The 14,798-nt window shown below is 42.9% G+C and overlaps 1 protein-coding gene across 2 annotated transcripts in view; it reads right to left on the bottom strand.

Moving 5' to 3' along the window:
• Positions 1-12,435, bottom strand: part of SLC9A7 (solute carrier family 9 member A7) — a 102,662-nt gene extending 90,227 nt beyond the window's left edge. Inside the window, exon 1 of one of the 2 annotated variants that reach the window (XM_036460547.2) lies at positions 11,978-12,435. In XM_036460547.2, the coding sequence (XP_036316440.1) occupies positions 11,978-12,308 (331 nt within the window). In that variant the 5' untranslated portion in view covers positions 12,309-12,435. The remainder of the gene's footprint in view (positions 1-11,977) is intronic. The other variant, XM_036460548.2, reaches the window with a different exon arrangement.
• Between the last annotated feature and the right edge of the window lie 2,363 nt (positions 12,436-14,798).

Here is a 14,798-nt window from a genome sequence, read left to right as displayed (position 1 = left end):
TGCTGAATATTTTCTTAGAAAAACATAGAAAATTTTGAAAGTCCTATAATTTAATATCTAATCAAGGTTTCTGATCAGTTTGAAATAACTGATATTCTTACCTGACTTGCTATAACTCCAAATAAAAGAAAGAACTTGTTTTCATTAACTTTTTGTTCTTGTAACACATAAATGCCTGATGTCCATTTGGCCTTCTGAATAGAAGAAACTGCTCAAGCCTGCATCATATATTTGATCTTATATCATTGGATCAACCAGGTCCTCCATACCAGTGAGTGAAACTGAGAACACAGCAGGTGTTTAGCTGACCTACTTCCCTGGAGATGTCCTCTTTTATAGATGCCTACCTCTAATTAGGAATTTTCCAAACGTAATCTGAATTGAAGAAACGCTTCTATAAAACTAAGTAACATGCATTCAGAGAGATCAATATCCTCTACAGGCATAGTTCCCTGGCTGAAATCATTAAAAAAAATGGCTTAGAGATATGAAAGTGTTCCTTTTAAAAACAAGACATTGTTTACAGAAAATGTTAACAGTTTGCTGGTAAAATGATTATTGTACACATTACATTATGTTAGTTCAGTATAAGAGTCCTTCCTTCTCTCATATCTACCACTATTTCCTCTCCTTAAATAATATACAGTAATTCAATAAAACAGTATTGATAGATGAGCTTACAAAATAGTTGATGTGGCTGCTTTTTTTTTTAATCCTCACCCAAGGATATTTTGATTTTTAGAGAGAGAAATATCAATGTGAGAGAAACACATGATTGGTTGCCTCCTGCACAAGCCCCGACCAGGGTCCGGGATGGGAAGAAGCCTGCAACCAAGGTATGTGCCCTTGACTGGAATTGAACCTGGATGCTTTGGTCCACAGGCCAAAGCTCTATCCACTGAGCCAAACCGGCTAGAGCTTGATGTGGGGGTTTAAAATATATATAATTAACATTTCAAATGTGAACAACTGTTTATCATAATTACCTCCTTCCATCTTTCTTTTTTTAAAAAATATATTTTATTGATTTTTTTACAGAGAGGAAGGGAGAGAGATAGAGAGTTAGAAACATCGATGAGAGAGTCATCGATCAGCTGCCTCTTACACACCCCCTGCTGGGGATATGCTCGCAACCAAGGTGCATGACCTTGACCGGAATCGAACCCGGGACCCTTGAGTCCGCAGGCTGACACTCTATCCACTAAGCCAAACTGGTTTCGGCATCCTTCCATCTTTTAGGCATACATTACCACAGCAAATCTAGCTTATGCCCTAACACCTCGCTTCCTTTCTCCCAGAGTCTGCTAGGAGAGATATTGGTTCTTTTGACACTGACCACACAGTTTTTCTTCTCACTTCTGGACCATATCTAGGTATTAAATACACTGCACACCAGTTTGAGGAAGGGTACTCATTCCAGTCCTAAGCTCATGTGCCCTCTGATTCCTTGTCTGCTCTTTCTTACTCTGCTACATGTTTGGGGGATGGGGAAGTGAGAGGAGAAGGTTACCCCTGCTGAAGTTCCCACCAGATAGCCCTTGTTCCAGTTCCAATGTCTCACTAGGCAGCTCCCCGCCCCCACCCCAGTGGTTCCAGTTCCTGCCCGGCAACCTCATCCCTGGACTCTGATAATACCACTTCTCCCTATGTCAGCCCTAGTGGTGGCAGTGGCTTCCTGCTATTGCTTATCACTAAGTTGCTTCATTGCACCCAGTTTGGCTTCTCAGCTCTTCCAACGCTTTGGTTCACAGTTGCCTCCTACTAAACTACTTGCCTCTTTTTTCCTGAGTGGACTGGGGGTACTTCATCTGTCATATCAGAGTTCCACCCTTTACCACATTTCCTCACAATAGATAAAAATCACTAGAGCATTACCATCTTGTTTGTGTCTCTCTTCAGTGCCATCAACACTCTGCATAACACTGCCATTGAAAAATAGACAATTCTCTCATTCATACCACTGAAAAGAATCCACTCTGGCTCATTCATAGCCTACTCTGTTAATGAATGTAATTATTTCTTTCCAGAAGGAAACAGACAAAGGCCCAGCAGGTAATAATATCAGTTATTTCAAACTGATCAGTGGTTCAGCATTGACCCATGAACCAGGAGATAACAGTTTGATTACCAGTCACAATGTGTGGGTTACAGGCTTGATCCCCAGTGTGGGGCATGCAGAAGGCAGCCAGATTGATGATTCTCTCTCATCATTGATGTTTATCCCTCTCCCTTCTTTTCTCTGAAATTAATAAAAATATTAAAAAATAGTATCAGACAAAGTTTTTAAATAATTATTACATTTATGTTCAAAAAGTTAAGCAGAGACATTGAAGATATAAAAAGACCCAAAATGGAACTTCTAAGCATAATAACTACAATAGCTGAGATGAAAAATACACTGGGTAGAATTCATGGCAGATTAGATATTGTGAAAGAAAAGATGGGTTAACAAGGACACAGCAAAAAAATAAAAAAAAACACACAGAAAAAATATAAAAATACTCTAGTGAGCTGTAGAAAACTTGAAGTAGTCTAAGGTACAGGCAACTGGAGCACATAACTATGGAAAGGATAAAAGGAATACATGAAGAAATAATGGCCGATTTTTTTCCCAAACTTAATGAAAACCATAAAACCACAGACCCTGGAAATCAGATGAATCCCAAGCAAAAGAAACATAAAGGAAACTATGCCACAGTCAATTATAAGTAATATGCTCAAAACCAATAATAAACAGAAAATCCTAAAAGCAACCAGAAGAGAAAGATGTCACATTCAGAAGAACAAAGACAAGGATGAGAAACAACATAAACAAAAAGATGATGGAGTGAAAAATAGAGAAAAGGGAAAAAACAGCCTAGAATTCTATATCCAGCAAAAACATCTTTCAAATGAAGACATATTTACACATACAAAAATAAAGACATATTTACACATACAAAAGCTGAAAATATTTATCAGCAACCCACACTACAATAATTGTTAAAGCATACCCTCCTGGCAGAAGAAAAATGACACCAGATGGAAATAAGAAACACTGGACTGCAGAATACTGGAGATGGTATATAAATATCAACAATATATTATTCTATAAGAGTTATTTCTTATTATTTAAGTGTCTTTAAAAGATAACTGTTTAAAGTAACAATAATGAATTGTGGTGTTTATACCCTGTGAAAGTAAAACCCATAGAAAAATAAATAAAAGAGGTTTAGAGGGGAGAAATGGAAGTATACTATTGTAACATCCTTAGACTAAATCTGAAGTGGTATAATATCACTTCAAGGTAGACTGTGATAAGTTAAAGACGTATACTATAAATCTTGAACAACTAAAATAACAAAATTATGTGTTCAGAGATCATAATAAAATAATCTGGCCACTCAGTGTAAATCACAGATTTAAATGTGAAATACAAAACCATAAGACTTTTAGAACAAAACATAGGAGAAAACCTTCTTGACCTGGGGCTAAGCTATGAGTTTTCAGACATGACACCAAAAGCACAATCAATAAAAAGGAAAAGTTAATAAATTGAATTGCATTAAAATTTAAAACTCTTGCTCTGCAAAAGACGCTGTTACAATAATGAAAGCACAAGCTACAAAATGGGAGAGAATATTTGCAAATTACATATCTAACAAAGGAACTGCATCCAAAATATATAAAGAACTCTAAGTGCAAAGAAAAACAGTATAAAACAATACAATTAGAAAATGGGCAAGAGACTTGAACAGTCATTTGAAAAAGGATATATGAATGGCAAATAAGCACATAAAAACACGTTCAACCTTAGGAAAATGCAAATTAAAACCACAATGAGATACCACTACATATCTATTAGAATGAATAAAATTAAAAATGCTAACAATATTAAGTGCTGGAGAGAATATGGAGCAACTGGCACTCCTACACATCACTAGATAGAATGAACAGCCACTCCAGAAAACAGTTTGGCAGTTTCCTTATAAAGTTAAACTTACTCTTACCCTATAACCCAACAATCCCATTCCTAGCTATTTACCATAGAAAAATGAAAAGTTATGTTCACATAAAAACCCATAAACTAATGTCTATAGTAGCTCTATTCATAATCACACACAAAATTGGAAACAACCCAGTTGTTCTTCAACTGGCAAATGAATAAACAACCTGTTATGTCCATAAAATGGAATCTGACTCAGCAATAAAAACGATAGAGCGTCATCCTGCAGACTGAAGGGTCCTAGGTTAAATTCCAGTCAAGGGCACGTAATGGTTGCAGGCACATCCCCAGTGGGAGGTGTGCAGGAGGCAGCTGATCGATGTTTCTCTCTCATGAGTGTTTCTAACTCTCTATCCCTCTCCCTTCCTGTCTGTAAAAAAAATCAATAAAATATATTTTAAAAAATAAAAATAAATAAATAAATGAACTAACTATAGATAACATGTAATAACATGGGTGAATCTCAAAGGCATTATGCTGAGTGAAAAAAAAACTAATACCAAAAGATTAGATATTGAAAGGTCCGCTTTCTACAACATATTTGAAAAGACAAAACTATAGTGATGGAGAATAAGGTCAGTAGTTGTCAGAGTGAGATGGTAGCATGAGAGTTTTAGGATGATGAAACTAGTGTTCGTTTCGATTTTGGCAGTGGTTGCACAGATCTACACAAATGTTAGAATCCATACAACTGTGCATCAAAAGTCAATTTTACTTGTGACAATTTAAAAATAAAATAATAAATCTAAAAAAATAGTCATTTTAAAAATAAAAGTGTGGATGACACAAAATAAAAGAGTGTGCCCGCAGGAACACCACGTGTAATCTGCAGGAAAGAGTTAACACAGTAGGCCTGACATTGTTATCTCTAGGAGGACCTGCTTGCATCATTGGTCCTGGGAACTTGACCTATAAAATATTCCGTATGCTCCCAAATGAGAGGGTTGCTTTGTGTGCCTGGAATACTGAATTCTGCCATACCAGCCTGGTTAAATTAATTGTTTCTGCAAGTGTGATTTATGGTGAACACCTGCTTTTTTTCTGGGAGTCAGAAATTTCAGTAAGATAAGTCCCAATAAAATAAAAAAAATAAAAAAAGTCTGTGTCTTAAGCAAGCTTCCTGAGGCAGAAACACTAGGCATGAGTTTAACTGTTGGAGGAAGAAGCTTGCTCTGTGAAAGCCCTCCCCAATCCCCTAAGGGAGAACTTTAGAAACCTACATCTAGATTCTTCCACATTCCACCTCTTACATCTTTTTCTCTTGCCGATCCTGCTGCGTATCCTATCACTGTAATAAATCATAACTACAGCTACAAATGTCTCGGAATCCCATGAGTCTTTCTAGCAAATCACTAAATGTGTGGACGATAGTCAGATGCCCAAAACAGTTAGCAAATGTAAGTGGTACTTTAAATGTTAACCCTTTCCTGCCAAAATCGGTTTGGCTCAGTGGTAGAGCGTCGGTCTGCGGACTGAGGGGTCCCAGGTTCGATTCCGGTCGAGGGCATGTGCATTGGTTGCGGGCACATCTCCGGTGGGGGGTGTGCAGGAGGCAGCTGGTCGATGTCTCTCTCTCATCAACGTTTCTAGCTCTCTATCTCTCTCTCTTCCTCCCTGTAAAAAAATCAATAAAATATATATTAAAAATAAAAAATAATAAATGTTAACCCTTTCCTAAAACCCTTTCTCTAGGACTGTACTGCCTATTCTTCAGCGTCCTTTAGAATCCCAAGCAACGCCATATCCACTGTAGTCATAAACATCTGCCTTGGGTCCTTGAAACAGCCTCGTATGTCACATCAAGTTCCAAGTGGAAGTCAGAGCCTGGTGTAAGTAAAAGGTACAATTAGGTTCAGTAGCAAATAACAAGGACACGTTTCTCTCTCACATAAAAGGAGTCCAGACGTATGAAGACCTGGCATGGCAGCTCTATGCTATCAGAGACCCCAGCTCCATTTATAGGGTGTCTCCAAATATATATATATATATACACTTTGAATAATTATAAAGGCAGTGTTTCTTTTTTTTTTCCTTTTATTATATATATTTTTATTGATTCCAGAGAGGAAGGGAGAAAGAGATAGGAATATCGATGAGAGAAAATCATTGATCGGCTGCCTCCTGCACAACCCCTATTGGAGATTGAGCCCTTAACCAGAATTAAACCCAGGACCCTTTAGTCCGCAAGCTGTTGCCCTATCCACTGAGCCAAACCAGCTAGTACTCACCAACAACTTTTTAAAAAATATATTTTTTCATTGATTTCAGAGAGGAAGGGAGAGGGGGAGAGAGAGAGAGAGAGAAACATCAATGATGTGAGAGAATTATTGATAAGCTGCATGCCCCCTATAGAATTAAATCCAGGACCCTTCAGTCCACAAGCTATTGCCCTATCCACTGAGCCAAACCAGCTAAGACTTACCTACAACTCTTGAATTCATTGAACATCCTTATCTAAAGCATTATCATTGGGGGTTGTGAAATGGTGATTTTCTAATTGCATCATTCTAAAAAAGGTTAACTCCTGAAAGTTCTAAGAAACACTTTCAGGGGGAAACGTCATTTGAAAAAAAAAAACTTTTAACTAATGCTACCTAACCACATAACTATAATCTATTTCTAATTCATTTCTTGCTACATAGAAGCCATTTGCTTTATTTTAAAGCAACGTTCAATTGCAAAAGTAATGTGTCATTATTACAGGAATTTCAAGCCACTCAGAAGAATATAAAGGGAAAAGTAACATCTCCCTCCATCTCTCCAACAACTGGTCCCACTCCCAAAATATAACCACTGCTAAGTTTGTGTATCTTTCCAGAGACGCACACATGTCATATATAAATGTCTAGACAGTGTATGTATATATACATATATATCCTATATAACAAAAGGCTAATATAAAAATTTTTATGTGTGCTGACCACCAGGGAGTGGCATGGAATGAAGGAAGGCCCCAGATGACAGCTGGCAGCCAGGGGAAGGAAGGCCCTAATCCGCCCTGTTCACCAGCTAAGCCTAGGGACCCTACCCATGCACGAATTGCGTGCACCAGGCCTCTAGTATTACATAAAAGAGAGAATACCACACATGCTGTTCTGTGCCTTGTTTTTTCCACAACAATATATGTGGACAGCTGCCTTTGACCAGTGCCTTCTTGATGAGTATTGCAACAAATCCTTGTTTCTACTGCAACAAATACTGCAGTGCAAGTAACATAACATGCTAATTAATGCCAGGATTTCTGAAGAAGAAAGTGTACGAATTGAGTCTTTTGGATAAAAGAGCAAGGTACCTATACTGTACATTTTTTTCTAGTTATTAACAAATAGCCTAACAAATAGCGAAAAATTACTGGTCTCCTCATCCCCCGAACTGTATCCGAATGCATTGTCAAATTATAGCAGGTCTTTATGGAATGAACCAACCCCAAATAGCAATGATGAGCAAAGAATCACAAAGTCTAAAGTGAGAGTGGAAACTAATGTTTACCAGTGTTTAAGTACCAGAAACTGCCCCTGCCTTTAGAGTACCTCTTTCATGCAATGACCCTGTAAGGTGAGTGGCATTGTCTCCACTTTTTTAATGACTTTATTTGAACCAAACTGACTATGTGCAGGGAAGCAAGATGTCCTTGTCTCCACTTCTGATAAGAGGAAATAAAGGCTCAGAGAGCTTATTCCTTGTTATACACAGCTTTGTAAGTAACCAGGCCAGCATTTGAACCAACATGTGACCACACAGCGCTGCCCCAAACTAGGGCCAAAAGTGATGAGTTCTTAAAAAAAAATAAAAAAAAATGAGTGCTCCTGATTAACCAGAAAGAAGGTGCTACCAAAACGTTTGCTCACAGGGTCGTATGTTAACTCCATGCTACTGCAGAAAGTCCTATTTCTCCCATTCAGACTCTGCCTATGAACCCACTCTCAGGCTATGCTTAGCAATCCAGCTCCTACAAAGCAACAATGAGGCTACGGGCCACGGACTCTGGAGGGGCCGACCCACATGGGCTTGGAAAGTTGATAGGCGGGGAGCAGGGTGGGGGGGGGGACAAGAAGCAGGTGGCAGGCTGGCGTGGCCAAGTTAGATATTTTGGAGCCGTATCAGTTGTCACAGAAACATTACGGGGGAAGTGGAACTACTGTACACATGAGGGAGAACCACAATTAACTGACACAGTCTGTTTATACCAGCTTTCCCTGCCTCGAACACTTGCTATTTCTGCCGCACAGACACGCTGTGCCCAGTAACTTTAGGATGGCACTTAATCACTACACAGCCAGACAGCTGGGAGCTCCCTGCCCTGACAAAACAGGTTAGACTGGTGGCCTTGCTCCCGTGGCAAGGTCTGGGGCGCTGCTTTCAACTTCCCTGGAGTCTGGTCTGTGGTCACCTTTCCTTGCAGCTGTCTGGGGCTTCTGTCAGGGAGGAGTGCTTACAGCTCTCCTCTGGTCGATGGGGAAGTTCTTTCCGTTTCAATGGTAAGCATTCACAGGGTGTCTGTCTCTTACAGTCCTTAGGTCCTTTGCATCAAAGTAAGTGTTGTAATTAGATCTATTTGTACACTCCACTCCTAATGCAATACCAGCTATTCATTGGTAATAATGGGATAAAAAGAAGGAGAGAGGGAGGGCAAGAATCTTCCCCTTCCCCCATATTGTCTCAATTCCAGGAACAGGGCTCTGGAAGCTCCATGGATACAGACAATGGAAAGGTCACAGAAAACTGACAACATAATGTGATGTAAATAGGGAGAAGTGGGTATCAAATTGGATGATCTGAGGAGCATCTTAAAATACCATCATAAATGCCACAGAATGAAGGCATGGACACACTTCCATAGTTTGAAAATCAAATAGCACAAAAGGGTAGAGAGCGCTCTCTCCCGCCCACCCCTATGTCATGGACACCTAGTTCCTACCCACTCTCCCGCTCACCAAGGAAACCAATGTGACTTCGTCTATTGCATGTCCTTCCACAGATATTTTATGACTATACTGGCAAATATATATTATATATATATATATATATATATATATATATATATATATATATATAATCCCAATTCGTTTTAATTCATTACTACATATATAAAAGCCTTCCCACTCAGATTAAAGTACCACTTAAATATTTTTAAGTTGCAGATATTAGATTTTTAGGTGTTGTTGTTTGTTTTTTAATTTTAGAGAGAGGAATGAAGAGAGAGAGAGATATGTAAATATCAATGATGAGAGAGAATCATCAATCAGCTGCCTCCAGCACGCCCCTACCAGGGATCGAGCCTGCTACCGGGGCATGTGCCCTCGACCAGGAATTGAACTGTGATCTCTTAGTTCCGTGATTGGCAAACTGAGACTTGAGAGCCACATGTGACTCTTTAGCCCCTTGAGTATGGCTCTTTCACAAAATACCATGGCCTGGGCGACTCTAATTTGAAGACGTGGCATTAGAAGAAGTTTAAGTTTTAAAAATTTGGCTCTCAAAAGAAATTTCAATCGTTGTCCTGTTGATATTGGGCTCTGTTGACTAATGAGTTTGCCGATCACTGGCCTAGTTCATAGATCAATGCTCAACAACTGAGAAACACCAGCTGGGCAGAAATTAGGTGTTTTTTTTATTTCAAAATGAAGAGTTTTGAAATTCACAGTTGAACTCTTTCACTCATAAAAATTTGCCCACATGCAAAAGTTAAATTGTTTACCTCCAGAAATGAAGCTGGTCATCAGCATGCAGCAACAGTTGTTTTTGTCCTTTATTACTCAGAGGCAATAGGACAATTACTCACTTCCTCTATTGATCTCGACCAATGCAATCTGATTTCTTAATATTAAAAAAGAGAAGTCCTGAAAAATCTGTACTGCATCTACTTAAGTGTCCAAAGATTTTCATACTGAATTTTTTATCAGAATCACAACAGTCTTCAGTACATAATGCATAATGAGCTAATCAGATGACATTAGAATTCTGATTGGGGAAGCATCTTGAAACAGAGAGTAAATATCCCTAAAAGAGAAAAATGTTTTCTTACAATTATATGCAACCACATCAAAATATTAGTATTTGGTATAACCCAGGACATCATATATTGACAAACGAAATCTCTTCATGCATTTCAAAGCAACACTAAGACCCAAAGACGGAGTACAAAAATGACACGGCACGCTATGAGATGATGTTGCCTTTTCTGAACAATCATCAATTAAACTAGATTCTGGTGACACGAAATGAAACAACACAGTGTAGCATGGCTCCAGTGGCTAAAAGCTTGTGATGAGTTTAAAAAGCACCTATCAGCAAAGGAAAATTCCACTGCTGTTTCTAAGCCTCAAGACAAAGGTGACTGAGCTCCTAAGAACACGGAGTACTCCTCAAAAAATGTATTTTTAAATCCCCATTTCTTGTCTATGCACTTCAGTATGTGCTTAGGAGCCTGTCAAAGCTATTGTACCTTCTAACGGTATTTCACATTGTACTCTAATGAATTGGATATAGGGGATATAAAAGAAAAATATTTTCAAGGCCACATAATATAAAGGCAGTCTTCATTTGCTTTAGAGCTCAGAGTCCATGGCCAGAAATGACAACATTCTTGAACACCACACGCTGCTCTCTGCTCAGGAAACCCCCTAGCTTAACTGCAGCCTTGGCTCCAAACATTTGTCACCAACTGACACAGACCACAGAGCTCAAGTACGGCCAGGCAAACAGGCCAAGGATTATACCTGGAATTTGCTACAAACAGACTCAGTGTTGGGCCCGGTCCTGTTTCAATTTAACATCTGTGGGGGCCGATGGCCCCTCAAAAGCCCGGGGCTCCCGACAGCACTTCCTACACTGGGTGGCCGAGAGCCTGGGCTGGCAGCAACCAATCCAGAACCATGAGGAAGCAAGGCCCGGGGCCAAGGGTAATTTTCACATTAAAGATTAAGGCGTCTGCTTTCCATTCGCTCCTGGATGGATATGGAGTGGAGAGATCGCTCCAGGAGAAGCGATCAAGCCAAACGCTGCCTATTGGGAACTGCTGTGAAGCGGGCTCATCCATTTCACATGAGGACACCGGCACAGGCTTGCGCTCCGCTGTGTTAAATTCAAAATTGGAATACTGGTCCCAGTTTGGGGTCCTGGAAGGGGCGCAGGCAGGGGGGGCTTGGAGGGGGTAGAGGGGGAGGATTCAGATGATGGCTAAATGACACCTCTGTAATGACAGGAGGTTTGTACGAGCCTCTGTGCATGTGACACACCACGTGCCATCAAACCAGACAAGGAAGGCTGACGCCCCAAGGAAAACCACTACTTTGCCTGTTCATACGCTGACAAACGCTTCTTCAGATGTGTCGGTCTGGGGAAAACAAAGCTCCTCTCCGCCCCAGAAGGCAGGGACCTGGTCTAACTTCCCATCCGGACACGAGGGGGAAAGGCGTGCGGACACGCCGATGGGTGCTGACCACACTCACCTTCCTGGGCGCTCCGTGTCCCCACTTCACTCACCAGAGACCAGGACACACCGGCCTCCGAAGTGGACGCCCAGACAGGTCGACCATGGACTTGGCATCCATCCACCAGGCCCCACCAGCCCACACCAAGCCCCCTCAGCCCCGGTTCCCACCCTCCCGTGGCCTGACTCCTGGGGTGGCGCGGTCCCTGGCGGAATCACCCCCTCCTGCCAGGTCGCACCCCTCCTCACTGAGCTGAACTGGGGCGGGGGTCCCGGTCGCGATGGGGGGCGGGGGCCAGCCAGAACCCGGGGCAGAGATCCAGGTCCCCTCTGTGCCTTCCCTTTTCCTGCTTCCCCACGAAGAGACGTGGAAATGGGGTGGGAAGCCCAGCAAATGCAGACATTGACCTTGGGAGCCCACACCGTCTCCGCGGGAAAAGGAACGAGACACGTTGAGAGTGAAGGCAGGACAGCGAGTGGGGGGGCGGGGGGGGAACCGCGGCGGCCGGGCCCAGGGGTGGCGGGGCGGTGGGCTGGGGCGGGGGGGGGGGGGTGCTCACCATAGATCATGGCCAGCCCGGTCTCGTGCAGGAAGCGCACCCGGCGGTGCTTGAAGAGCCAGATGGTGAGGATGGTGAGCGTGAGCAGCAGGATGAAGGTGAGCAGGCTCACGCTGTCCTGCCGGTGGCTCTCCTCCGCCTCCTGCTCCGTGTCCAGCTCCTCCATGGCGCTGCTGTCCTCGGCCGCCGCCCCAGAGGAGGAGGCCGCGGCCGCCCCACGCAGCCCCCGACCCAGCAGCAGCGGAGGCAGCAGCAGCAGCAGCAGCCGCGGGGGCAGCGCCCGGGCCGCCCGCCCCAGGCCCCGGCGCGCCGCGTCACCCCCGGGCTCCATGGTCCCCGCCGCCCGCGCCGCCCGCGCGCCGATCGGCAGCCCGCGCCGTCGGTGGGTTGACTTGGCGCCGCCGACCTGCCAGCCCGAGTGGCGGTGACCACGGCTCCTCCTCCTGCGGGCGGCCGGCCGGGGGAGGGGAGCGCGCAGTGCGCAGGATCCCCAAGCGCCGCCCCCCGCCCGCGCACCTGTTCCCCGGCGCGGGGCCCGGCGTGGGCCCGCCGCTGGAGCGAGGCTGGCTGTGGTCCTCCCACCCACTGCCCAGCCCGCCAGCCCCCGGCCTCTCTGCGCGCGCGCCACCTCCCCCCTCCCCCCGCTTCTGGTGTACCTGGCCAGGCCGTCTGGGTTCCTGGAGTCCCAGAATCTGCCAGGCTTCATTCAAACCTCTGCCTTAGTCTGCCATAAAATGGGGACCCACAGGGGTGGGGATATGGGGAGAGCGTTGAAATGCATCCTTTACCCCTTGGGAAATAGACTGACTTCTTAATTCTGGGAAAGGGTGTTTTGTTTTAATATATTTTATTGATTTTCTACAGAGAGGAAGGGAGAAGGAGAGACTTAGAAACATCAATGGAGGATGATGATCACAGGGGGTGAGAGCATATGTAGGGAGGGGTTTGGGATGGGAATGGGGGGATGAGGACAATTATGTGATACCATAATCAATAAAAAGAAAAAAAAAAGAAACATCAGTCAGCTGCCTCCTGCACACCTCCCGCAACCAAGGTAATGCCCTTGACCGGAATTGAACCTGGGACCCTTCAGTCTGCAGGCCTACACTCTATCCACTGAGCCAAACCGGTCAGGGCTGGGAAAGGGTTTAAAGGAACTGAACATTTACCATTCTGGGCAGATGAGCAGCAGAGGGAGGGGCGGGGGGAAGCCTGGTGGTCCGTTTACCTTGACCTTTTGGTAGCCCAGGAAATCTTTGGAGGGTTCTCAGGACCAGGCCCACCTCTGGGGAAAAAATTATAAAGTGTCTGAAGCATAAAACCTCAAGGAAGAAGAGAGACCAAATTGTGAAATCGCTGAATCCCCAGGGCCTAGCACTGGATTCATATAGTGTTTATTGAAACGCATACTAACTGCCCAGATTTCTCGCCCAGAGGCGTTTGCACTTTTAAGAGGATTCGTTGGAGAAAGCAATGCTTAGCTAAAAGAAGCCATAATAGGTAGGCGTGGCATTGGGTAGGAAAGGCATTTAGACTATGGGAGCCTTCCTGGTTCCTCTCTAAGTGAACACTCTGGCAAGCTTGCTTAGGACCTTCTTTAAGAGAACCGCTTTATATAGACTTTTGCTAGATTCTCTCCTATTCATCTAGACCAGTGGTTCTCAACCTTTCTAATGCCATAACCCTTTAACACAGTTCCTCATGTTTTGGTGACCCCCAGCCATAAAATTATTTTCGTTGCTACTTCATAACTGTAATTTTGCTACTGTATGAATTGTAATGTAAATATCTGTGTTTTCCGATGGTCTTAGGCTCTACAGCAGCGGTTCTCAACCTTTCCAATGTCTGGAGCCACAGGTTGAGAACCGCTAGCAGAGTCGCCTAAGACCATCGGAAAATGGCAGGGAAAGGTCAAACTTTTAAGTCGCAACACATAGATGGACCTTGAAGGTATTGTGTTAAGTGAAATAAGTCAGACACAGAAAGACAAATACTGCATTATGTCACAGAGTAGAATGGTGATTACCAGGGCCCAATGGCGGGGAAATGGGGAGCTGTTGGTCAAACTTCCATTTATAAGATGAATAAGTTCTGGAGAACAAATGCACAACATGGTGATTATAGACAACAACACTATACTGTATTCTTGAAAGTTGCTGAGAAAGTAGATCTTAGATGTTCTCACCACAAAAATGAAATGATAATTCTGTGACATGATAGAGGTGTTAACTAACACTATGGTGGTAATCATATTGTAATATATGTGTAGCATGAGAGTGAGCCAGGTTGAAACTAGACTGCCTTTTATGACTTCACTTCACAAGTTATCGGTGTAGAAAATAAAAAAGAAATCTATCTACCTTGACATTGCTGTGCTGGAGAAACCACATAGAAACAGAAATAAACACCACAGGAGCCCCAGCTGTTTAAGTGTTCTCAGGCCATATACCACATACATGAATGAGTGAGCCTTCAAATTATTTCATTCCCAGTCACAATCTTGTTGTAAACATAAACAAGGAAGCACCACCTAGCTGACCCTAATCAATGCCTGAATCTATGAGGTAATACTAAACTTATTTATGTTATTTTAAGCTACTATGTTTAAGAGTGATTTATTCCAGAGTGATAGGTATCCAGAAGAGTATTTATCATATAAATCTGTTGCCTCATGTAGAGTATGAAAAAATTATTCCCAACACAAATATACTACAAAGAAAACACTCCATTATCTATACATATTTATGTAGGAAAACTAACCTATACAATACAAGGGTTCTGATTCCAGTTAACACAGAACAATAACAAATGCAGACAACAA

This window comes from Pipistrellus kuhlii, unplaced genomic scaffold, assembly GCF_014108245.1.
Source record: "Pipistrellus kuhlii isolate mPipKuh1 unplaced genomic scaffold, mPipKuh1.p scaffold_m20_p_32, whole genome shotgun sequence".
Taxonomy (NCBI): domain Eukaryota; kingdom Metazoa; phylum Chordata; class Mammalia; order Chiroptera; family Vespertilionidae; genus Pipistrellus; species Pipistrellus kuhlii.
Note: the sequence above shows the minus strand (reverse complement) of the source record. Positions and strands in the feature narration are given on the sequence as shown.